This window comes from Benincasa hispida, chromosome 9, assembly GCF_027475165.1.
Source record: "Benincasa hispida cultivar pf3 chromosome 9, pf3_genome.v1.1, whole genome shotgun sequence".
Lineage (NCBI taxonomy): Eukaryota > Viridiplantae > Streptophyta > Magnoliopsida > Cucurbitales > Cucurbitaceae > Benincasa > Benincasa hispida.
In genome coordinates this window covers 68,208,115-68,234,884 of record NC_143486.1, presented here as the reverse complement: position 1 = coordinate 68,234,884, position 26,770 = coordinate 68,208,115, and the positions used below count along the sequence as shown (strand labels likewise).

The 26,770-nt window shown below is 34.0% G+C and overlaps 1 protein-coding gene across 1 annotated transcript; it reads right to left on the bottom strand.

Annotated features, from left to right (window-relative positions):
- Positions 1–1,301: 1,301 nt before the first annotated feature.
- Positions 1,302–6,885, bottom strand: LOC120068816 (putative nucleoredoxin 2). The gene is made up of 3 exons (XM_039020449.2): positions 6,340–6,885; positions 4,861–5,358; positions 1,302–2,271 (listed from the first exon to the last, which is right to left on the bottom strand). The coding sequence occupies exons 1-3, from the start codon at positions 6,454–6,456 to the stop codon at positions 1,642–1,644; spliced, it is 1,245 nt and encodes a 414-aa protein (XP_038876377.1). The 5' UTR covers positions 6,457–6,885; the 3' UTR covers positions 1,302–1,641.
- Between the last annotated feature and the right edge of the window lie 19,885 nt (positions 6,886–26,770).

Below are 26,770 nucleotides of genomic sequence, written 5' to 3'. Positions count from 1 at the left end.
TCTGTTATTCTGATTAACAAAAAACACGTGACATTTATTTTTTAATTTATTTATTTATCTCCAAATTTTAATTTAACGACACAATAGACACAATAATTCTTGACTCTAACTTGAATAAAGTTTAATTTTATTGTAATAATGTGTCAAACTTTGATTGGCCAAAACGATAGGTCTTTACACGTCAATAATATTTCTCAAATTAGAGATCTAGGTAACTGAAAGTACCTTGGAAGTACTTTATAAGTTAAGAGAGACATTAGATGTAGATGAGGAATGAAAAATTTAGGAACATTTTTCAACTCAATGATTATAACGTCAATTTTCCTCTAGATCGAATGTCATTCTAATACCATAATTTCCTTATTATAATATATACAATATATAAAATTATATGATGATAATTTCTTCTGATGATTATCTTTTGAAATCAATGAAATAAAATGATATTGGAATAGGTTTACAAGTTTAGACCCAATTCAAAATATAAACATAAATAGTAGCAGCACTTAGGAACATAAGGAAAAATAAAATACAAAAGGAATACGATTCGAAGAAATATAACATAGTAAAAATAAATAAATATATAAAATAAATAACTAAATTTTAGGAAATAAAATATATAAAATCAAAAATAGAAACTTTCTCCAAAGTTCCTTCAGTTTCTCACAAATACACATGGTCAATATTCACAGGATACCAAACATGGTTACAATTAACTTATGATATTTATAATAGATAGTAACTTTTTTTTTTTTGAGAAATTTTAGAATGTTTTTTAAACAATAACCAGACAGTACTTGTTAAAAGTTCATAAAAAGATTGATAAACATTTCACAGACAATCAAGAGTTAAAAAGAATCTTTTTTTCTTTTGAAGAATCAAACCACTAAATTATGTTGATAATCGTTATATTATGCTAGTTAGATAATCGTTATGTTATGCTAGTTAAGCTATACACATTTACAAAAGTTTAATAACCCTTAAAAGAAGCGGATTATACCTTCTTTCTTTTTTCTTTTTTTTTTTTAACTCAATGACCTACTAAAGACGAAGCAATATTTCCACCAATAATTCATATAGGCTAAACCTGCAATTTAGACAAGGTACCGTACCTACCACTATGACCCCAATTTATAGGCCCAGTACAAGACTTTGTGCCTCCACAGGATGTAGAACTTTAATATAAATGGGCGAGTCAAGAATTGTCAGCAAGCTGAGAAATGGTGGCACGTCGAGAAGAACCCGAGATACTCGAGCCCAGTCAACTTGGGTTCTTACTTGTAGGTCGAAAAACATTGATCAAACACAACTCGCCAAAAGGTCATTCCATTTATGGTTTCTTCAACTCGAAAACTCAAAGAATCAAACAAATATATACCAACTCACACTCCTAGAACCTCGCTTATTACAACTTATATGCACATCAAGACATTATGCCACATCCATAATCATTTGAAAATGGAAATGAGTAAATCCCTCGCTAAAATAATTTAGCGATCAAATTGTTTTCAAGCTGCAGATTGTGTACTTGGATAGAGGTTATAAATTAGAAAGAAAGAAAGAAAGAAAGAAACAGTTAAAATAACCAAGCAATTAAATCTCAGTTTGGTTGAAAAGTAGCAAAAGGTCACCTTCAGCATGTCACCTTCCATTGACGGGAGAGTCGTGGTCCTTGCTCGTCTGGACACACTTTGGATGCACCTCGAATCCACATTCAAGGCACTGATACGCCCATCCACAACCCTGCTCATCACACTCGCAGCAGATGAAAGGTCCTCCCCCGTTTCCTTCAGACACCATGTTCAGCTCGTGTCTATGCCCGACATGGCGTACGGATATTGGAAGCTTTTTTGCCTCTTCCTCCATTTCTTTAACCAACTCCTCTAATCTTGCTTCCGTGAACGGATAGGCGTTTTCCCTGTACAAGTTTATTAGATTTCTACCTTGTTTGGTGATTGTTTTACCATTTGGACCTAAGATTATCAAACAAGGGATGCCTTGAACATCAAAATGTTTGGCGAGTTCTTTAATCATTGGGTCTCCAAATGGCAATGCTAGCCATGGCATTGAACCAAAGTAAGATTGGAACGAATCTTCGTCTCTATCACTCGACACAAAAACAATCTCAAAATCTTCGTCTTCTTTCGTTTGTACCATTTGCCTTATCTTGTTGTACACCGAAATCAGCTTTGGCGTGAACATACCGGGAAGACACCATTTCGCCGAGAAGTAGAGCCCCACGGTTTTACCTACTAATGAAACAACAGGCACCTGCACAATCAACATCCAATTAAAGGTAAACAATTGAAAGCATACAATCAAATGCAAAACCACGAAAACTTCATCCTCCACCACGGTCACGTCTTCTAAATAATACCAGTATTTCAGCTCAAGTTCAATGCGCAATATTTCCAAAGTCAAGATCCATCTACAAGCTACAATGAAAAGAAACGTCTAGAATATTTATAATAACCCCGCAAAATTATGGGGCGGTCTAACGACAACATTCTTTTACTTACATTAGTTTGTGTCAATACTTTGTGGAACTAAAGTTAACCATATACTATCAAGAACTAAGGCCAGATTAATACCTATTTCAGCCGCATTTAGTAACCATTTGGTTTTTGAAAGTTGTACTTGTCTCACACGATCTTTTTAATAACGATTTTCATATTTTTCTATGTAATCATATGGGTTCTTAGCCAAATTCCAAAAAGAAAACAAGTTTTTAAACTACTTATTTTAATTTAGAAATTTACCTTGGTTTTTTAAAACACTACTAAAATGTAGATAACAAAACATACAAATCAATAGATAGAAGCGGGTGGTTATACAGGCTTACTTTTTGAAAAACTAAAAACAAAATGCTCACCAAACGGGACCTTAATTTTTAATTCTCTATTTTTTAAATTAATACTTGTTTGCTCTCAATTTTCTCAATATAGTTTTCACCAATCTTAAGCAAACACTTAAATTTCTAGTTAGTTCTAAAAACAAAAACTACTTCAATACTTGGTTTTGTTTTACAAAATGTTAGTAGAAAATGGAAACAAAATACAAAAATTTATGGGTGAGGATAGTGTTTATAATTTTTTTTTTTTCAAAACCCGAAAACCAAATTCAAAGGGTTATTAAAGGAAACCTAGAACTACATAACAAAATTTTCAAATCTAGAATTCAATTCATTCAACCGACAAGTAGGAAGCAGTTCTTCTCCACCAATAAAACTTAAAAAATGTGGCCTAATTAAAAAAGGAAGGCCACATCCATTTCTCGTAGAGATGAATGGGAAGTGTAAACAACTTTCCTACCCCTCCACAACCATACCATACATATCCCTAATTCATCACTATAATGATTAAAAATCTCATGTAAAAGCAACAGCATTAGAGTACTCGACTCGAAAGCTAAGTAAGAACAACTCAATCGACAAAGACGAGATGGAATAAAGAAGATCGATTGTCAGATATCGAATCTCCAACCAAATCATAAAAGCAATGAACTGAAGACAGGAATCCCATCAACCACAAGATACCTAGAAAGAGACAGAGAAATAGAACAGTAGAAGGGAGGATAATGTTTAAGCTTAAAGCAGGAATTGGTGAGTATCGGGGTCCATCGGGCATCAATGAGACCGACATCAATAAACAGCAATTGGTCCAAAGTTATCAAAGGTATGGGATCCACATGTTCAGTTCTCAAACATATCCATAGAATATAGATGACAAGATGCAAGTGGCTATGGCTTTACCATTTTGTAATGATTATGATAAGGGGTATGTAGAGAGGAGGAAAATCTTCGGATAGCATTGAAAAATTCTCTTAATTTGAGGCCTCCTTTGATATCTATTCAAGGAAAAAGTTTCACCTTCTTTTTATCCATTTTCACTTTCCATTTTTCAAGTTTTGACCATATTTTCATCTTCCATGTTGTTTCATACTTCACTTCCAATTCTTGAAGGGAACTTCATCAATTTTTCACTACTGATTTCCTATCAAGGAAAAGGCAAATTACTTCAATTCCTATTTGTATACAACGTGCATGTTTGGGAGTGATTGAATTAAAATCAGTTTTTCCATATTCAAAATCATTTCAAAACACGTCTCTAATCATTCAAAAATCAGTTTTAATAGTATGAGATGTTTCAAAATGATTCTAAATATTAAAAAATTGAAATCGCGAAATCACACCCAAACATGCCCAATAACCGCTTAACTACTCCTATTGATCCTAAGTCAAACAATTATAAAAGGGACAATCACATTGTAATAACTATTCGAAATAGTTTTGAAAGATTATAAAAGCAACAACCACATCATAACAACTTTCAAAAAAATAAAGTTTCGAAAGAATATAAACGTGACCGAGTGCAAAACACATAGTTTTGAAAGGTTATAAAAGTGACACCACATTATATATAATAACTATGGAAAATATATATTTTCAAAAGAGTAATAGTTAGGTGCATCCTAACCGACACAGGTGGGTAGGTAGAGAATACCTAGGATCGCGAGACAACTCTCTCTAAGAAACTTGGCAAAATAGTCCGGGAGAAGGGGTGCCTCCTCACAAAGGGGGTCGCAATGACTAGGCCCGGGCGACTGTTTACCAAAAAACAGGTCTCCGCAAAGTCGTAAGACCATGTATGGGGGCTGACGCCTGGCAGTGTCGGAAGGTCGAGGAAGTTGGTTGAAAGTAATAATAAAATATTTGTAAAAAAAAGTGTGGATAATTCGTCCCTTGCAAACTAATGATCGGAGAATTTGGTGGTAGCATGCACCTAAATATTTTTCCTTTCGAAATATTATAAAAGTGACAACCACATTATAACAGCTATTCGAGGGATAATTCGAACAGACCTGTTTAGGGATTGGATGACCCAAAAGATAATCTCTATACTGATTTGTTAGCAAAGTGAACAAAGTCTGATTTTCTTCCTTTTCTCGATCTTCTTCCTTCAGCTGCTCCAATTTCTCCCTTGTAAATGGAAATGCATCCACTCCATAACGGTAAACAACTTCCACTCCTTCATGCAACGTTGTCGTTTCATCTTTATTTTCTAGTGGCTGCAATATAATCAAACACGGAATACCTTCAATCTCAAATTTTCTGTTCAAAGCAATTTTGGTTTCTAAGTCGGAAAATGGAATCGCCGGCCATGGCATACTCGCACGATACTCATTGAAGGCGTCGGAATCCTCGTCGGAGGATACATAAACCACCTCAAAGTTTGACCCATTATCTTGAAGCTTCTCGTAGGTTCGGACTAGAATCTGGTTGAAGTTCCGGCACGGCGGATACCAGTTGGCAGAGAAATAAAGACCCAGAACCTTGCCGTCAAGATTCGAAACTTTGACCTGCACAGTCGCCGGAATTAAAATTAGAATCAAAATCGCCACCGCGAAAAGAGAATCCGATTGGGAAGATGGGTATAAGGTTTAATCGGTGTGAAAGCGATGTGGTACTAGAAGATTATTCCACGTAAACCCCGCCACGTAAGCAAATTTCATAAATTTTGTTTTCAAATAATAAAGGATAATTATTCTGCCTAATTAGAGTACATTTTGAAAATTTTGTTTCTGGATCTGTAATGAGATGACAATTGTCCTAAAGGTTTAAGTGTCACAAAAAAAGAGCATCAAATCCCCTTTCAATGCCTTCAAAAATTTGGACAACGAATTTGCCACGTGCAGCTCGTGCCAAAATGAGCACCGAACAATACCCAAAACATAAAAACGTCCATCCAACCGACAATCCAGTCTGACCATCGACAGACTTCACATTTATATATAACATCAGAGTTCATAAACATCAAAGAAATAAGTTTAAAGTTAAAAGATCCAATCAGAAATGATGAATCCAAATCAAAATACAGCTATTTGGGTTTGTTATGGTATGATTTTATGTACGTTCTTGAGTTGTTTTGGATTCAAGAAAGCCCTTGAGCATTCACTAAACCAAATCCAATGGCGTTTTAGGTTTCTAAAACCCCAAATTATTTCTAGAGTTTGTCTCGTCTTATACGAAGGAAACCCATTTTTGTAATCAAATCTCTAAATTTTCAAGACTATATGTCAATTAAACTATACTCGATTTATTGTCAAGAAAATATCAACCTCCGACCATTATTTATACTTATGTCCTCCATACTCGTCACCCAGAAAGAGAAAACGGTACGGACGTCGATTTCTCTCCATCATTTCTCTCTACCTTTCATAAAAGAAATTCATAAAATTATTGATTCAAGCTGAACCATTCCTTAATATCTACGACAACACTAAAACCCAAGTTCATTTTGTGTCGTTCCTTTTACTAGATATTTAAAAAATAAATAGTACCTGAGCTCCGGTGGGAGAGAGAAGATAGTCACGATCTTCAGAAGCCAAAAAAGATGAAAATCTTGAAGAAGATCTGTAAGAGCCACCGTTGGGCAGAGCTGGGTTTGCATCCTTCATTTTGGTTTTTCTTTTTACTCGTCAAAACAAATCCCGACCACCGCCACCTCCGCGGCCGCTTCCGCCACCAGGGTTCTGCAGCAACTTGACCACTCCATTCTTTATATTCCTTTCTCAACAACCATTTCTTCACATCATTGCGCCCTTCGTTACTCCACACCAAGCATCAAATTTCGAACACGTAGCACTCACGAGATCCCCATCCTCTACTCCTCATATAAAACTACAACTCCAAATCATCACCGTTCATTTATTACATCGCGCCACGTGGAAATAAGGCGAAATGTGTACGGTTGTGTAATGCGGGTGCAGTGAGGAATTATGTTGGAGGATACAGAGGAATATAGCTTGGGGTAATGTGCAAATGGGTGAGGTCCGTGTAGTCATTAAAGACTTGGAATTGATGTAGTGAATGGAAAAACAAAATAAGGAGACACCTGTCCCTTCCTCTCTCCCTATCTTTTAATTTTTTTTTTCTTTTTGACTTTTATGTTTTTCTTTTTTCTTTTTTTTCCATCTTTTTTTAGTGTGAGGGAAAATGTTGGGGATTTACGTACGAGGTGAGGTGTGGTGGTGGGATGACGGAATATCAGATCCCGACATCTTTTTTGATCCAACGGTGCAGACTTCTCCATTTGGCGTTAGCTTACACGACCTATCCCATTTTAGGGGGTGTGTTGTACTTTAGACTTGGAGAAACTATATATATATATTTTTTTTAATTTTCGTATTCTTACCTTTTTCATTACTTTATTTTAAATTAAAAAATTCTATTTCTTAACTTTCCACTCCAAAATATTAAATTTTGGTTCTAACCTTCTAGGTTTCCAGGCTTGATTTATCTAAATTTGGACTCATGTTTGAGTTTTTTTTTTTTTTCATTAATTAATTTTCTCTCAAATTTAAATTTTATATCTTCCATCTCCAATTTTTACTTAATATTTAGTATTAATATTTATTAATTAATTTAAAATAATTAAGAAAAAAAATTTTAATAGAAAAAAAAATAGTACAACTTGATTAATTAAAACTCTTTTAACTCTTTTAAATTAATTAATAGATATTAACATTTACTAAGAATGAGCATTTAATGAAAAATTAAAATTAATGTAAATCTTGAAATTTAGAGACTAAATAAAAATAAAATTTGAATCTCATGAGTAAAATCATAATATTTTAAAACTTAAAAGACTAAAATTAAATCAAACTTAAAGACTTGGTATTATGAAACCTTGTTACTTTATTTTAAATCATCAAGGAAAAATTTTGTTTTGATTTCTTACATCTCCCTTGCAAAACATTAAATTTTCATCCACATGCTTTCTTTTAATCATTCATCAATGATTTATCAATATTTTCATCAATTTGAAAATGTGAAGATGGACGTGCTGCAATGTGTTTTGATATGTGTTAACATCAGATGGGAAAAATCATACCTCACATTCATGTGACAACAACAATAAAATTAATTTGAGGGAAAGTGAACCCACAAAATAAAGAAAAAGGACTCTAATGCCAACGTCAATATGAGAATTAAATAATAAATAGGAAGTTTGAAATTTTTAGTTTGAAAATTTTTTTATCCCTCATTTGGAACTATAATGATGTATTTATAGGAAATTTGATCTAGGATTTATCTTAAATCTACTAGGCTTAGGATATAAGATTTTTCTTATCCCAAACAAAATTAAATCTTATCATAGATTATTTATTTTATCTTATTTTTATCTTTATCTTTTTTCTATTTGTTGGCATATTTCATTATGTCCAAATTCACCTACCATATTAGCTCTCACTCCTCGGATCTACTGATTGCAAGTTGAACCTTTTGATTTGAACTTAGGGGTATAACTCACTCATTGCTTTGTTGGCAGCTCTAGATCCTATTATATGACGTACCAACCTCGTTATCGTTGGTATGGTCATATCGCATTTGGCTCGTTTGAGATCATTCTCAAATTTGTGGCTTTGCCTGGAATATCTCCAAATATTTTTTTTTTTTAAAACCTAGCTAGGTTCTTGGAGTGCATCCATCATAATTAAGTAGCGTTAAATCGCAAAAATTACATTTTGCCCGACTTTCCTTTTGAGGGGTTTAGGTGTACGATCTTGACTTTTGCTGTTAGTTTGGGGCTTCTCTTAGAGACAGTCCTTGTAGAGAATATTGGCTAAATCGTCATTATATCCAGCTAGTAAAGGGATCAAATCCCACAGCAAAAGCGAGCGATCACTTTGCTTTTATTTTGTTTCAAAATTACAACACATAAGATAAGAAACATACATCAATTGTAGTGAGTTAAGTGTGAAATTAGAGGGAAGAAGAAACATACTTTTGAAGAACCGTTCTTCAAACTTCTCCAGGTCTTCACAATTCCTCAACGAACCGATTTTCCACAAACAATATTATGATGCCACCATAAGGTCTTCCCCACTATTCTCTTGGTAAGGACCAGTTTATGAGAACGAACTTTTGAAAGAGACGAAAAATCTTGTTGTGGAGGAGATTTTTTTTTTTGTACAGAACTATTTGTCCAAAAAAAAACTTGAAAAAGATAATAAAAAGATGGAGATGTGATGAGGTGATAGATGGATACGAGAGGAGGAGTTTTTCTTCTTCTTTTTTTTTTTTTTTTTTTGCAATAGCCAACTCCATATGAAAGAAAAAAAAACTTTTGATACATGCAATGAAATGCATGTTTTTGGGCCTTTATTTGTGCACTTCTACTTACTTTAAAAATGGATTCTTGCATGAATTTTCCTCTAATTTTAGTCGTAATCTGTTAAAAAAAAGACACTAGGGGATAGTTGTGCTTAAAAGATGTTATTTGCTAATTCGGAGTTATTCTAGTGAATTTTGGCAGGCTTTTTTTTTTTTTTTTTTATTGTTTATGCAAATTTCTATTTGATGCGCCTGCATCAGAAAACCCAAATTTTTCATATTCACGCATAGTCAATTTTGGTCTATATAAAGAAGAAAAAGCCTCCCATTTCAAAAACTCTCCATTGTGGAATTCATCACCATTTCTCCATAGTGTCTTGTCATTTTGCAACAATCTAGCGCTTTAGATTATCTCATCCCGTGAAAGCGTATGGTGAAAGGAGATTTATCCTTGAAAAAGGAGAATCAACCTAGGGAAAAACTAAGAAATTGAGGATTTGCCTCAAGGCACCTTAGAATTGTATTTTCCAGCATTATTCTTTTATTCATTCATTGTAGTTCTTTATTTTCTTTTTTTACCCGTTGAACATCATCTTGTAGCTCTAATTTTTTATTGAATGAAATCTAGTAATTTATTATTAATCATGAGCTAAATTCTCTAAGATATTCAGCTATGTGAATATCTTAGGGTTTTATGGCTTGAGCAAGCCTTATGTTTCATACTTCTTTGACTTTTGCATTTCTTTTATTGAATTTATGAGAAAATATTGTTAAGTTAAACTGATCACTTAATTTAGTAATCTAGTGGAGTCTTAATGCTAGGAAGGTTAGGATATAAACTAATGTCACAAAGAAATATGAGACTAGCAACCTAGGAATAAGAGCATCAGTCGCTTTAGGAATAAGAGGCACCATAGGATAAAGAATATGAACTTTAATTGATCTAGGATTCAACTAACCATGGGAACATTAGGTATTAGCTGCTTAGATCTCCTAAAGGAACTTGACACAATACTAAATAAGAGTAGTATTTTGTTCGTGCATATTTCACTGTCTGCGTATGAAGCAGTTGCATCACTTATAGTATAGACCCCGAAAGGTTGGCACATAACTGTACTCATGTTCAACATTTTTGTTTACTGCTTTTATTAACGTTCAACCTAAAAATCACTTGTTTATGGTTATCCATTAGTTTGCATCGAAAATCTCTTTCTTAGAAGAATTAAATTACATAAATAGTCTTGTGGAATTCGGCTCTTGGAATACTCCAAGATTTATTACTTCATCGACAGTGTATGTTTGCATTTAGTCCATATTTATTCTCATTTTCATCACTCATACACCTTTGGTCAATCAACTTTACCTTAAAAAAAATACACGTTTCTTATTTATTACTTAAAATGAAATGAAATTCATTTAACTAAAATAATTAATTAATTGATTGATTTTAAATTAAATATCTCATATTTAATTAAATGTATATATAAATGATATTCAAATACACATCTCTCTCATAAACTATGGCTTTAATATGAATCTCATTCACATTTATTAATCTATGGTTTTAATATGAATTATATTCATATTAATTATTTGAATTTGAATCATATTCAAATAATACATTTTCTTTTATTATAAAGTTTAATTTTGAATCTTATTCAAAATTAAATTTATATTATAGTGTATCTATATACATTATATTAATTGTATCATATACAATAAACATTATTCCCTAATTTAGTTTAAACAATTCAAATTCTTTCAAAACTCTTAGTCCTTGTTTTATGTTCGTAGCCTCATAGTTTGCTTTAAAGCTAACAAGGGTACTGGGGTGTATGCCTTAAAGCCTCGTACTTTTATGTTCGTTGGGTCAATGGTTGATTAATTTTGTATTACTTGTGCAATAATCCATTAACCTAGATCCAATGTTATCTGATGTAACTTAATTACCTTCTTCTGTTTTGCTGATATAACTTTTTTTTTAATTTAATCTTAAACTTAAAATAAAAAAAGAATGTCTTTCTTTTCGATAAGCTCTAACCACGCTATGGAATAGGCCATCCCCCGATTGTTTCATAGATTAACATACCGTGGTGAATATGTACCCGGGCCCTGCACATACCGCCCGTCACACCCTGGGAATGGGTTTCGCCCGAAGCATCGAACCAATGATCACCCATGACTTCCGTGTGGCACTACATGTATGTAGAGACATAAAGGTGATCAAGTTTAAGTGATAACCTAAATGGTCTGTAGTATATGGATAAGGTTGGGTGCCTTCTCCTGGTAACACTACTGATACAACCCACTTTGTAGTTGTTCCAATTATAGTAAAATGCTACAAATGATCTAATCCTGATCATTCTTGTGGAGATATATGAGTGGGGGTATCTTATACAAAAGAGTTTGTATAAAGACCGAACCACGAAATGTTAAGTCTATCTTTATAACATTGTTGCTGGAAGAGACTTACATTTCACTAGGATGACCATAGGTGACTTGACTTTAATCCTGAGTGAGTTGTGAACTCCTGCCTTGAGGGCAATCCTTTGATTTGTATGGGTGAGATTGGTCAGATTCACCGACTCAATAAGCTTACCATTTTAGGGATTCGTCTGATTGGGGAGTTGGGAACATAGCTACATAAGAAGAATTCACTCCTTCCCTATAGTTAGGGTAAGAAGATAAATTACTCTTTTAAAGGATGATTCCAGGGCTTGAACAATGAGGCGCCTCACCCTCTCTTGGCTCAAAGGAGGTTTATTCATAATTGGATTATGACTAATTGTTCATTAGATAGATCAGTGGTACTTAAGGAATTAGATGTAACTACAGCGGTAAAACGGTAATTTGACCCAATTGTATTTACGAGCGATTTATGAAGGGTCAATGCACTGTTGATTGGTTATATCTAATGGACACATAAATATATCTATAGTGCGAAGAGTTCAGCTGTCGGTCTTCAGTGGAGTGACCGACAGTTAATGAATATTGATTAATTTGATTAAAAGAGTTTAATTAATTAATCTCATATCGTTGGAGCTCCAATAGGTCTATAAGATCCCCTCATTAGCTCAATGAGAACTAATGGGAATCAAATTAATTTTGGTGTGATTTGAATTGTTCAAATTAATTAAAGGGAATTAGTTGTATAAGATACAGTTAAATAGTGTATATTGATACATTATATAATATAATGTATGTTGATACATTTTTATGAGAGAAATAAATATTTTAATATGATTCAAATATTAATTATATGAATATGATTCATATAAAAATTATACATTAAAATTTAATGTAAATATGGTTCATATTAAATTTAAATATAATTTTATGAGAGAAATAAATATTTGAATATGATTCAAATATTAATTATATGAATATGATTCATATAAAAACTATATGCTATATTTAATGTGAATATGATTCGTATTAAATTTATATAGTTTTATGAGAGAAATAAATGTTTGAATATAATTCAAATATTAATTATATGAATATGATTTATATAGAAACTATATGTTAGAATTAATTTGAATATGATTTAATTATTATTTGTATGAATGTGATTCATATAAAAACTATAGGTTAAAATTAAAATGGATTTGATTCATATTAATACCTTAGGTTATTTGAGAGAACATAAACTATAGTTTATGTTATAAGTAATATAATGTTAACTATAGGTTATATGTTATATGTGATATAATATTAACTATAGGTTATATGTTATATGTGATATAATATTAACTATAGTTTATATGTTATATGCAATATTACATATAGTTTAAATATATATTAAAGCGGTTAATATATATATTAAATTCAAATTTAGAATTTGAATCTAATTATTTCAAATTTGATAAAGGGGTGGGAGTTACAACTCCCCCACCCCTTAATCTCTCATTCTCTCATGTAACAAGTGAGGAGAGAGAAAGTTATCTCCCTCTCTCACTCTCTCTCTGGTTCTTCTTCTTCTCTTTGTCTTGTTTATAGAGAAATTTTTTTCCTCTCAATTCTTTTCTCCTTCCTTCCTGCCAAACTTATGTGCAAGCCCACAACTCTGCACAATTCTCGTCCCTGAGAATAACGGGGAAGACCTCATAGTGGTGTCCAGTTGCGGTGTTCATAGGATTGGAAGAAGATGATGCAAATTGGAGAGGAACGCGAAGAATTGGTCTTTGACGGATAAGTGATTTATTAATCCATTCCTCTCTAATTTGCACTATAGAAAGCATGCTTAGGTTTATATTTTTCCATAGTTTCCATCGCTATGAATTTTCTGCATTCTGTAAAATAAAATTTGGAGATTAATGCATCTAATTACTTTTGTTGTGGGGAATTCTAATCCGTTCAATTGGTTTTAGAGCCATCTCGAATCTCTAAATTTTGTTTTTGGAACTTTAGTTCAGAGTTTTGATGGGTGCATGATGCATTATGAATGTATGGGTTTTTGCATATTGTATGGTTTCGAAATTGGCCTAGATTTTACTGCTTTAAAAGTGTTTAAAGTTGTAATTGCCCAGTGTTTTGGATCTTTAATTCCATGTAATCGAGTATGTAATTGTCCGTGTTGTTCGTGATGGAGTTTCGGCTTCAATTGGTGAAATTTTGGAGCAAGAATGAAGAAAATCAAATGAACGAGCGAAGCAGAGCAGACTTTCTGCCTTACAGCGTTGCGACGCTCCAGCCGCACTGTGGTCCAACACTACGACAACATAAAAACCAGCGTTGAAACGCTCCGAATGGTCAGCGCGTGCATCAGGATACCACCAGATTGTGGGTTCGAGCCCCTCCAACAGTTTCTTTGTAGTTTTTTCATTTTTTAATTATTAATTTGCAATAATTAATTAATAATTATATTTTCAATCATTAAATTAATGTAAGTGTTATATTAATTTAATTAATGTTTAGGATGCCAATTTCGGTCTAATATTGTTGTTTTTATTTAATTATACATATGATGTATGATTTTAATTATTTATATGTCATATTGTATGTCATATAATATAAATCCTACCATAGGATAAACATAAACTCATGCATTATTTTAAAATAAGAGCTATATTCTATAGTTGCATGATTAAGTTAAGCATTCTCATGCATTTTAATATAAGAGTTATATTTAAATGCATGTTTATATAATTTCATTAATTAATATAAGAGTTATATTTTATAATAAAAGCACATTCATGCATCAAATTTATAATAGTTATAATATATGATGGCATGTCCATATAGTATGTATGTATTATTTTTAATATAAGAGTTATATTAAAGTAATGTACATTTACTATATGATTTCTATTAATTTCTTAATATAAGAGTTATATAGAATTTTGCACTTTAGAAATTTCTTCATCCATGAATTTAACCATTACATTAAGTCGATTTTTCACTAGCAATTCGTAATTACAGTTGGCTCAAATTACTGTTTTGTTCTTGTAATTATCTCTTACTACTTAAGTACCAGTGATCCCTCTAAGGGAGTCATGACATTGGCCCCAAATTGCCTAACACCTGAGGCTAATTTGTGGCTTTATTTTCTGAAAAGGAAGTTGATCTCAACCATGCACAAGCACTCCATCTCTAAGGATAGGGTGATGGCCATCTATTGCATCATGCAATGTATTCCAATGGATGTTGGTCGCATCATGGAAGCTCAGATTCAAAGGATGTTTTACAAGTCAAAGGGCCAATTATTTCTCCCTTCTACAGTCATGAGGCTTTGCATCAATGTTATCCCATCAATGAGGGATGAGCCAGAGGAACCTGTTAGCGGTGTCATCACCAACAAAGTCCTTGAAAGATTGCTGAGAAATTCATCGCATAGTCCTGAAGTAGCTAAAAAAAATGGCCTTCACAATCTCAAACGGTTCATTACCTACAACCTCTAAAGCCTAAACGAAGGGAGGTGGTGAAAGAGGTTGTCAAAGAAGCAAGCTCGGAGAAAGTAGTTGAAGAAGAAGAAATTAATGAGTCGCATTCTACCTTTTCACCACCACATAATGAAGAGCATGTGTCCATTCCCCCTTCCTTGGAACCACCAACAGAAATATCTCCTCTTCCTCCAACCATCTTTTTGCCGCTTGAAGTTTTAAAAGAGTAGTCTCCACCTCCGCGCAATAAGGAGGTCATTAAACGAATCTCTTCTCCCCCGCCTTCTGATTTGCATGAAAAGACACCCTCGTTGCCTTCTCCGTAAGAAGAAGAAACATAAAAAGAAAAGACTCTAGATCTTGAGAAGTCAGCATGTCAAGCTCTACTTCCACCTCCAGCACCTGTTGATGACTCAAATGATTAAAGCCTTACAACTTCACATAATTTTCCTAGGTCGCATATTGGTGAGACAAATCAGCCTTCACTGCCACTTCCACACAACGCATGGGCACCACACCCCTTATGGACTGAGTAGTGAATTCTGGGAGGAGGACACCGAGGATCTCTATGTTGGGGTTGATGCCCTACATCTCGTAGGGTCCTATAGTTTGTAAACATTGTATAAACAAACTCATTATGTGATTAATAAAATATACGATATCTTATTCACTTTGTCTATAAAACATTAGATATTTTAGTTTCATTAACTACAAAACAATAAACTAACATCCTAGGTTATCATTGTAACTTAAACATGTATGTGAAGACATACGGGTGGATCATGTTTAAATGATAACCTAAATGGTTTGTAGTAGATGGATAAGGTTAGGTACCTTATCCTTGTGGCACTACGAGTATGGCCCGCTTTGTAAGTGTTACAATTGTTTTCAAGTGCTACAAATGATCTGATCCTGATCATTCATGTATTAGACATACGAGCAAGGATATTCTATACAAAGGAGTTTGTATAAAACCGGACCATGACATGTTTGGTCTCATTATATAACACCGTTCATAATAGAGACTTACATTTCACTAGGATTGTTGGGATTGGTGTCCTAATTCTCCCGGAGTCTCGTAGTTTGTAAACAGTTTGTACACATTGTTATTAATAAAATAAGAGTTATTTTATTTGCATTTATTCATATCCAATAAACAAAGATCCGTGATTATTTTATGTAAACTTAAGCATATAAATGAGATATACAAGTAAATTATGCATTAAGTAATAACCTAAATGGTCTGTAGTATAAGGATAAAGGAGGGATACCTTATCTTAGTGACATTACGGATACTGCCCGCTTTATAGAGGTTTACAAATGTTGTAAACTACTACAGATGGTCTGATTCTGACCATTCATGTGGAGACATGCAAGCGTAGGTGTCCTATATAAAGAGTTTGTATAAGACCGGACCACAAGATGATTAGTCTCTTTATATAATGTCGTTGATAATTGAGACTTACATCTCACTAAAACGACCATAGGTAACATGACCTTAATCTTGAGTGTTTTGGGAACCCCTGCCTATGAGAGCGGTCATTTGGTTAGTATGGGTGAGAGTGGCCAGATTGCCAACTCAACAAGCCTATCTTTTTGAGGATTTGTCTGATTGGGGAGCTGGGAACTCAATTACACAAGATAGAATTCACTTCTTCCCCGAAGCAGGGGTAAATAGATAGATTGCTCCCTTAAGGGCTGATTCCAGGTCTTGAACATAGTGGTCACACCCTTTCTTTGGAAGTGAGGATCCAGTCATAGTAGGACTATGACTTATTGTTCTTTAGAGGAACCAGTGGTACTTAAGGAGTTAGATGTAACTACATAGGTAAAACGATAAATTGGCCCAACTGTACTTACGAGCAATCTTTGAAGGGTTATCGCACTATTGATTGGTTAATATAGACATAGAAATATATCTGAAAGAATGCAGCTGTTGGTCTTTAGTGTAGTGCCCGACAGTTAACGGATAGTGGATCCCGTGACTAAAGAGTTTAGTCAGTTATTCACGTACTGTTGAAGTTTCAAGCTACAGGTCCGTAAGGTCCCTTTGGTAGCTCAATGGGTTCAAGTTGAGAATTGGATTTTGGGTTAGTTTGAAGTGTTCAAATCAAGAGAAAATTCAATTATATGTGATATAATTGGTGTGATGTATGAGATACATACTTGGAGGAATTAATATAAATATGATTTACATTAAGTACCATAAAATAGAAAAAAAAAACTATGGTTTATATGTTTCATATGATGAAATATTAAAACTATAAGTTATAAATATAATATGATAAGTTCATTAACATATTTATTTATAATACATTAATTATATGATAATTAATTCTTTTTCTCTAATAATCGATTGAGTGGAAGGTTATTAGAAGTTTTATGGTAACCTTGAGATAAAAGAAAATTTTTTTTCCTAAAATTAAAAAGTTGCTTCATTCGGAAAGTTCTCACGGAGACAAGCTATCAAGTGAAAGAGTTTCACTAAGCGATAGCGTTGAAAGAGACTAAACGATCATGTAGAGTTGACTATACGATAGTCATTCAGCTGATCTTTGCTACACGATTGAGTAGCACAGTCTATGCGATAGGCTGCCGTTTACTAAACGATCGAGCAAATCGTCTATACGGTAGACCAGCTTCTTATCTCCCACTTGCTCAATCATCTACTCGATTGTAGATCTCCAGTCTCTTCCTCAAGCCAAGATCATACAGAGCTCACAACTCCTGGATTCTCATACCAAGAATACTAAGGTAACTATTATGGTGTTATCCTCACTCAGTTCGTGGATCGAGTTAGACTCGATTGGGTTCGAGGAACTATTGGTTGTTCGTGGATCGAGTTAGACTCGATTGTAATTTCTGTATAAGCATAACCTGTATGTTTCCATTTAAAGACTGTAATTGTTTATGTTCAATCTAAATGGAATTTGGAACGATCCCTTCCGTTGCTCATGGAAATCTTCATAGTTTGATTTCCTTCAAGGATGACCATAGGTAACATGACTTGAATCCTGAGTGAGCTGTGAACTCCTGCCTATGAGGGCGGTCCTTTGATTTGTATGGGTGAGAGTGGCTAGATCGCCGACTCAACAAGCCTACCATTTTGGGTATTTGTTTGATTGGGGAGTTGGGAACACAGCTACACAAGATGGATTTCACTCCTTCCCCAAAACAGGGGTAAGTAGATAAACTGCTTCTTTAAGGGCTGATTTCAGGTTTTGAACAATGTGGTGCCACACCCTCTCCCTGCCTGATAGAGGCTTAGTCATAATTGACGGAACTCTTTTGAGGAGAACATTGAGCGAAAGCGGATCGACTAAATTCCATTAATTATCGAATACTAAGTTTACAGTAAACATACAACAGATATGCATTTAAAGTTAAATTACAACATGTTATTCAAGGAAAAGGGTTTCAAGAATTTCACCTTTGAAGACCTTTTTCTTCACGAATCCTCCCTCGAACGAACACAAACCCTTTTTAGGACCTTCTTCAAAATAACCTCGAATAGAAACTCGAACACAACCACAATGGAGTCCTCAGTATTTTTAAGGTGTGAACCCAGGAGTGGTGGGCTCTGACTATTTTGATTTAGAGGAAAAGTTTAGGTGGAGGAAGAGGATTAAGAATTCTCTTAAGAACACAAGAACACTTCTGTAAAACTCTAAATCGTTCAACAGCTTCAACATAGAAGAAGAAGAAAAATTGTTTTTCTTTTATTCTTCTTTTAGCCATAAAAAACATAACCACCCACTTAGTGGGTGGAGAGAAAAGATGGGGAAGGGAGTTATAACTCCCTTCCATATTATTCAAATAATAAAAAAATAATATAAACAAATATGATTACTAATTTATCATATTATATTTATATTAAATATATGTTATATCAAATAAAATATATAACCTATAGTTTTAAGATTGTATCACATACAATCTAAACTATAGTTTCTTTTCTCTATTATATGGCATTTAATATAAATTATATTTATATTAAATTTATCAACTATGAATCTCATTCATAGAAAATATATTTGAATCTCATTCAAATATTTATTTTCTCCCATTAAACTATAATTTATTAAATACATTATGACAATTATAGTATAATTGAAATAATTTAATTATATCATATATAATTAAATCTCTCTATTAATTTGAACAATTCAAATTAAACTAAAAACTGATTCTCAACTAATCCTTTTGAGCTATCAAGGAGACCTCATGGACCTGTAGCTTGAAGCTCAAACGGTATATGAATAATTAATTAAACTCTTTAATTACATTATTCACAATCCGTTAATTGTCGAACACTTCACCAAAGACCGACAGCTGCACTCTTCACACTACAGATATAATTCTATATTCATCGAATATAACTGATCAATAGTACGATGACCCTTCACAAATTGCTCGTAAGTACAATTGGGCCAAATTACCGTTTTGCCCCTGTAGTTACATCTAACTCCTTATGTACCACTGATCCCTCTAATGAACAATAGATCATAGTCCCACTATGAATAAACCCCTCTCGGGCCAGGAGAGGGTGTGGCGCCACATTGTTCGAGACCTAAAATCAGCTTATAAGGGAGCAAATTATCTACTTACCCCTTCATCGGGGAAAGAGTGAATTCCATCTTATGTAGCTGTGTTTCCAACTCCTCAATCAGACGAATTCCCAAAATGATAGGCTTGTTGAGTCGATGTCTAGCAACTCTTATCCATACAAATCAAAGGACCACCCTCATAGGTAGGAATTCACAACTCACTCAGAATTCAGGTCATGTTACCTATGGTCATCTTGGTGAAATGTAAATCTCTATTATGAATGGTATTATATAATGAAACTAAACATTTCGGGGTCCGATCTTATACAAACTCCTTTTTATAGAACATCCCTATTTGCATGTATAATATATGAATAACTATTTCACCTAGATGACCTAGGTAACTCGATCTTAATCCTGAGCTAACTATGAACTTCTGTTTATTCAGGATTGCCCTTAGATTTGCATAGTTGAGGGTTGGCTCAATAGCACCGGCTCAATAAGACTCCCATTTCAGAGGTATGACTGGATAGATAGTTAGGGACATAGAGTGCAAGACGGAGTTCACGCCTACCCGATTTAGGGATAGGAGAAAGGTTATTCTCTCAAGTATTGAATCTAGGTCTTGAACAAAAGGCCCCACCCTCTCATTGGGCTAAGGGAGTTTGGTTTGGTGATTGGATCACAAACCAGTTGTTCATTGGAGGATCAGTAGGGACTTGAGGAATAAGACGTAATCTTGGGGGTAAAACAGATATTTGACCTAGCATTATTACGAACAACCTGTGAAGGATCGACTTGCTGATTATGGTTAAATCATATGGACATAATATATCTACAGTGAGGGGAGTGCAACTATAGGCTGTAGTGGAATGACCCATTAGTTAACAAATGGAGATTAATTTGGTCTAATGAGTTTAGCCAATTAATCTTGAATCGTTGGAGCCCATGATCTATAGGTCTACGAGTCCCCTTGCTAGCTCGTAACGGACTAGCTCTAGAATAGCGTGATAAGTTAATTTGAAACGTTCAAACTAGAATTACGGGAATTAGTAATTATATGAGATATAATTATGTTTAATTTTAGAATTAAACAAAATAGGAGAATTTATATATTTAAATATGATTTAAATATATAAAGATGGATATGTGTTAAAATTAATTTAATATTTGATATTAAATTAATTAAGTTTTATTTAATAATTAATTTATGAAATTAATTAATTTTTAATTTTTAAAATCAAATAGATATTTTAAATCAAAATTTGATTTTTAGATAAAATTGAAAAAATTGAAAAACTAAAACACAAAATGGAAAAATGGATTTTTCCATTATCCATCACCTAAGTAGCTCACACATGGAGCAACTTCTTGCCTTTGTCTTCTCCAAGTATGAGCTACAAATCATGCAACTCTCCTCTTTGCATGTTGATTTGCAATATAATGAAGAGAGTGGAGTGAAAATCGGGCATGCAATAAAAAAAGTTTTGAGAGAAAAATTGGTTTGAAGAAAGGTTCTTCAACAAGGTTGCATCAGTGAGCTTTTCTCCTTCATCCCTTGATTCAAGCTTGTTTTGAGTCCCACAACTCAATCTAGAGCACCAAAAAAATAGGAGGAAAGATCTTGAGGTGGTCTACAACAAGATATGGAGAAGATTGCAGCTGGAGAAGGAGCTTTGAAGAAGTTCTATCAGAGGTATGTCTTGAAATCCATTTTTTCTGCAGAAGCATACTTTATATTATACCAAAATTAGTGAGTTTGAGTGCTTAGATGATCCTTGTGCTTCCGTTGATGTTGATACAATCCTACACATAGGGGATCTGTCTTATATCCTCAACCTCTTGAGGTGTCTTAGGACACTGTTCCTTAGACAATGTAACTTCCTGCCTGAAAGGCAATAAGCCCCTCTTGGAGTTCTATATTGAATACTTGACAAGCATCTTGTCAATATACATGCTTGAAATAGTGCTAGCATTTTGTTCTTTCGATCTCGAAAGATTTGAATTCCCAGAACAAACTAAGCCTCTCCCAAATATTTAATTTGGAATTGGGTCGCTAGCCAGTTCTTAATTGTAGTCAGTAAACCTACATCATTCCCAGAATAGGATATCATCTACAAACTACACTAGAAAAACTACTGAACTATTGATGATCTTCTTGTACACACAAGGCTCATCAGTATTTTGATCAAAGCCATAAGATTTGATCACAGTATCAAACCTTATGTTCCAAGATCGAGATGCTTGTTTCAGTCCATAAATGGACCGATTAAGCTTGCAAACCTTTTGCTCTTGACCTTGGATTATGAATCCCTCGGGCTGCACCATATAAATGATCTCCTTAAGATTGCCATTCAGAAAAGCAGTTTTGACATCCATTTACCATATCTCATAATCATAATATGAGAAAATGGATAGGAGGATCCGAATAGACTTAAGCATGGCAACAGGCGAGAAAGTCTTCTCATAGTTGACTCTCTCTACCCAGGTATAAGCCCTAGCCTTGAAGGATTGCACCTTCCCATCAGCACCCTGTTTCCTCTTGTAGATCTATTTACAACCTATAGGTTTAACCCCATCAGGTTGATCTAAAAGATCTCATATTGAATTGAAGTACATAGACTTCATTTCGAGATCCATGACTTTGATCCATTCATCTTTGTCAAAATCTTCCATTGCCTTTTTGTTAAACAATGGATCCTCAACTTCGCCATTAACCACCATAGCTAGAATTTCAGTTAAACCCATATTACGAATAGATGGATTCGCAACCCTCCCACTACATTGAGGTTCTCTCAACACTTGAGGTGGATTTGACCTACTAGATGAACCTACTTAACAACTCTTGTTGAAGTACTAGCCTCTTTAACAACTCTTATTGAAGATTCAGTAGTTTCTTTGGAAATCTCATTTAACACAATTTTACTTTTGGGTCTGTATTCCCTTATGTGGTCTTCCTCAAGAAAAGTAGCATTTGTTGATACAAATACTTTGTTTTCTTTAGGATCAAAGAAATAGCAACCTCTCGTTCCCTTGGGGTAGACTATAAATATGCACAACCTCGAACGTGGTTCCAATTTCTTAGGATTAACCTCAAACACATGTGTTGGGCAACCCCAGATTCTGAAATGGCGTAAACTAGCTTTACGACCATTCCATAACTCCAAAGGTGTTCTGGCAATACTCTTGGAGGGAACGCAGTTCAGGATATATGCTGCAGTCTCCACTACATAACCCCAAAACGAGTCAGGTAAGGAAGCGTAACTCATCATAGACTGAATCATGTCCAACAGGGTTCAATTTCTTCTATCTAATACAACATTGTACTGAGGTGTACCAGGTGCTGAGAGTTGGGATACAATTCCAGGTTCTTTCATATAGTTCTAGAATGTCAAATCCATTAACTCTCCACCTTGATCAGATCGAAATGTTTTAATCGTTCTATTTAATACGTTTTCAACTTCAGCCTTGAATTCTTTGAACTTTTCAAAAGATTCAGACTTACGTTGCATTAAATAAACATACCCATATCTTGAATAATCATCAATAAAAGTAATGAAATATTTGTAACCTCCCCTAGCTTTTACATTCATCGGACCACAAAATTCTATTAATTATTGAATACTAAGTTTGCTGTAAACATACAACAAATATGCATTTAGTTAAATTATGACATGCTATTCAAGAAAAAGGGTTTCAAGAATTTCACCTTTGAAGACCTTTTTCTTCACGAATCTTCCCTTGAACAGACATGAACCCTTTTTAAGCCTTCTTCAAAATAACCTCGAACAGAAACCCGGACACAACCACAATGGAGTCCACGGTATTCTCAAGATGAGTACCCAAGAGTGGTGGGCTCTAACTATTTTGGTTTAGAGGCAAAGTTTAGTGGAGGAAGAGGATTGAGGATTCTCTCAAGAACACAAGAACACATAACACTTCTGTAAAACTCCCAATCATTCAACAACTTCAACGTACTCTTTTTCTTTTATTCTCCATTTTGCCATAAAAAACATAACCACCCACTAAAGTGGGTGGAGAGAAAAGATTGGGAAGGGAGTTGTAACTCCCTTCCATATTATTCAAATAATAATAAAATAATATAAATAAATATGATAACTAACTTATCGTATTATATTTATATTAAATTATATATTATATCAAATATAACATATAATCTATAGTTTTAATATTGTATCACATACAATCTAAATTATAGTTTCTTTTATGTATAATATGGTATTTAATATAAATCATATTTATATTAAATTTATCAACTATGAATCCCTTTCATAGGAAATATATTTGAATCTCATTCAAATATTTATTTCCTCCCATTAAGCTATAATAAATCAAATACATTATGACAATTATATTATATCATATATAATTAAATCCCTTTATTAATTTGAACAATTCAAATTAACCCAAAAACTAATTCTCAACTAAATCCTTTTGAGCTACTAAGGGGACCTCATGGACCTATAGCTTAAAGCTCCAACAGTACATGAATAATTAATTAAACTCTTTAATTACATTATTCATCATCCGTAAACTATCGGACACTCCATTAAAGACCGACAACTGCACTCTTCGCACTACAAATATATTTCTGTGCCCATTAGATATAACCAATCAACAGTACGATGATCCTTCACAAATTGCTCGTCAATACAGCTGGGCCAAATTATCGTTTTGCCTCTGTAGTTATATCTAACTCTTTAAGTACCACTAACCCTCGAATAAACAATAGATTATAATCCCACTATGACTAAACCCCTCTCGGGCCAAGAGAGGGTTGCACCACATTGTTCAAGACCTAAAATCAGCTTATAAGGGAGCAATTTATCTACTTACCCCTTCCTCAGGAAAAGAGTGAATTCCATCTTGTGTAGCTGCCCAGCTCCCTAATCAGACGAGTCCCCATAATGGTAGGCTTGTTGAGTCGGCGTCTAGCCATTCTCACCTATACAAATCAAAGGACCATCCTCATAGGCAAGAGTTCACAACTCACTTAAGATTCACGTCATGTTACCTTTGGTCATCCTCGTGAAATGTAAGTCTCTATATGAATGGTGTTATATAATGAGACTAAACATTTTGTGGTCTAGTCTTATACAAACTCCTTTGTATAGAATATTCTCGCTCGCATGTTTAATACATGAATGATCAGGATCAAATCATTTGTAGCACTTTACAACAATTGTAGCACCTACAAAATGGGTTATACTCGTAGTGTCACAGGATAAGGTACCCAACCTTATCCATCTACTACAAACCATTTAGGTTATCACTTAAGCATGATCCACTTGTATGTCTGCACATATGTGTTTAAGTTACAAAGATAATCTTGGATGTTAGTTTATTGGTTTGTGGTTAATGCAACTAAAATATCACATATTTTATAGATAAAGTGAATAAAATATATGATATATTTTATTAATCACATAAAAAGTTTGTTCATACAACGTTTATAAACTATAGAACCCTACGAGATTTAGGGCATCAACCCCAACAAGTGGGACTATGATCTATTGTTCCTTAGAGGAATGAGTGGTACTTAAGGAGTTAGATGTAACTACAGGGGAAAAAGGGTAATTTAGCCCCACTGTACTTACGAGCAATGTGTGAAGGATCATCGTACTGTTGATTGATTATATCCAATGGACATAAAAATATATTTGTAGTGCAAAGAGTGTAGTTGTCAATCTTTAATGGAGTGCTCGATAGTTGATGGTGAATAATGTAATTAAAGAATTTAATCACTAGAAGAAATTCGGGCTTCAATGTCGGTTGAAAATAGTATTATCGGATGTATTATGTCGGTTGAAAAAAACAGATCTTCAATGTTGGTTTAAAACCGACATTGAAGGCCTCCCATTATTTTTTTTTTATTTTATCAAAATTTTCATTTCCCTCTCGCGCGCGTGAAGACCTACAATTTCATTTCTCTCAGCTCTCTCACTTTACCAAAACTCAAACTCAAACCCTTGATCGGCTGGTCTCACCTACCCAAACAAACTCTCTCCTCTCTCAGTAGCTGTTGGTCGGCCGTTTGCCTTCGATGGGGTTGTCTTCACTATTGCCTTCAGGTTTCAGGTGAGCTTGGCATTGTCCGATTTCAAGTGGGCTATCGTTGGTTGTTCGGAGCTGGTCACGTGGGTTGTGTGTCCGATTTCAAGTGAGCTTGGCGTTGTCCGATTTCAGGTGGGCTATCGTTGGTTTTCCAGAGCTGGTCGTGTGGGTTTCTTTCAGTGGGTGTCCGGCGGGTTATCGTTGGTTGTCTGGAGATCTATTTCAATCTTCAATCTTTGGGTTAGATCCATTCAAAGGTGAAATTTTCTTTGTTCCCACTCCATATTTCAATCTTCGATCTTCAAGATACATTTTATCACCCTATTTCATGTCGTAGTGTTCTCTACAAGTACGAAGATAGGCCCAATATTCTTGATAAAATGATGAAAGTCAAGTATTATAGAATGGTAGGGGTATTTTTGATAAAATGAGTAGAGGATAATAAAAAAGGTAATAGCGTGGGGTTAGAGAGTTGGTGGGGTATTGTAAAATTGTAATTGTATTTTTTTGTGTCGTTGAGTTTTCAATGAATCAATGTTGTAATTAGCAAGTTGATTGTTTGTGTTGTACTGAACATTTGCACCCTTTGTTTATAATTATGAAGTATAGAAAAAAAACAAACATACCCTTTGTACTCATCGATGCGTAGCCAATTTGTTGTAAAACACATCAAGAGAGTATCGAACATGATCATAGTAATTGGCATCAAGATGTGAATACAAAGATAAAATATATCAAGGGAGTATGTTAATAATTTTAAGACTACACTTTGAAATGCTAGAGCAAGGCTATATTTTAGAAAGTTTGCAGCAAGGAAGAAACATATCAGATTTCACGTTGGATTAAGTACGAATAATATAAGGAAGAAAGAGAAGGGGAAAAAATTGTAGTTCCCTTCCAACTCACTTGTTACGTTTTGAAATCCTTTGGAGAATTGACATTGGGCAGGTAAAACTAAATAAAAGAGAACCCTAAATTTTAATGGTAGGTAAAACAGAGAAGATGATGGATGAAGAAGGTTTTAAGAAAGGAATATACATGATTGACATTGGGCAGAATGATCTATTAGTTGCCTTTTATGCATCAAATTTAACCTATGAACCAATTGCCCAAAAAATCCCTTCTTTTCTTGCACACGTCAAGCTGGCCAT

What these genes read in the sequence shown, in the direction of transcription:
- LOC120068816 (XM_039020449.2), bottom strand. Translation starts at nt 6,456, where the DNA reads ATGAAGGATGCAAACCCAGCTCTGCCCAACGGTGGCTCTTACAGATCT. An exon ending in TCTCTCCCACCGGAGCTCAG is followed by an intron (nt 5,359 to 6,339) that starts GTACTATTTATT and finishes GCGACTGTGCAG; the next exon opens with GTCAAAGTTTCGAATCTTGA. An exon ending in GTCATCCAATCCCTAAACAG is followed by an intron (nt 2,272 to 4,860) that starts GTCTGTTCGAAT and finishes TTGATTGTGCAG; the next exon opens with GTGCCTGTTGTTTCATTAGT.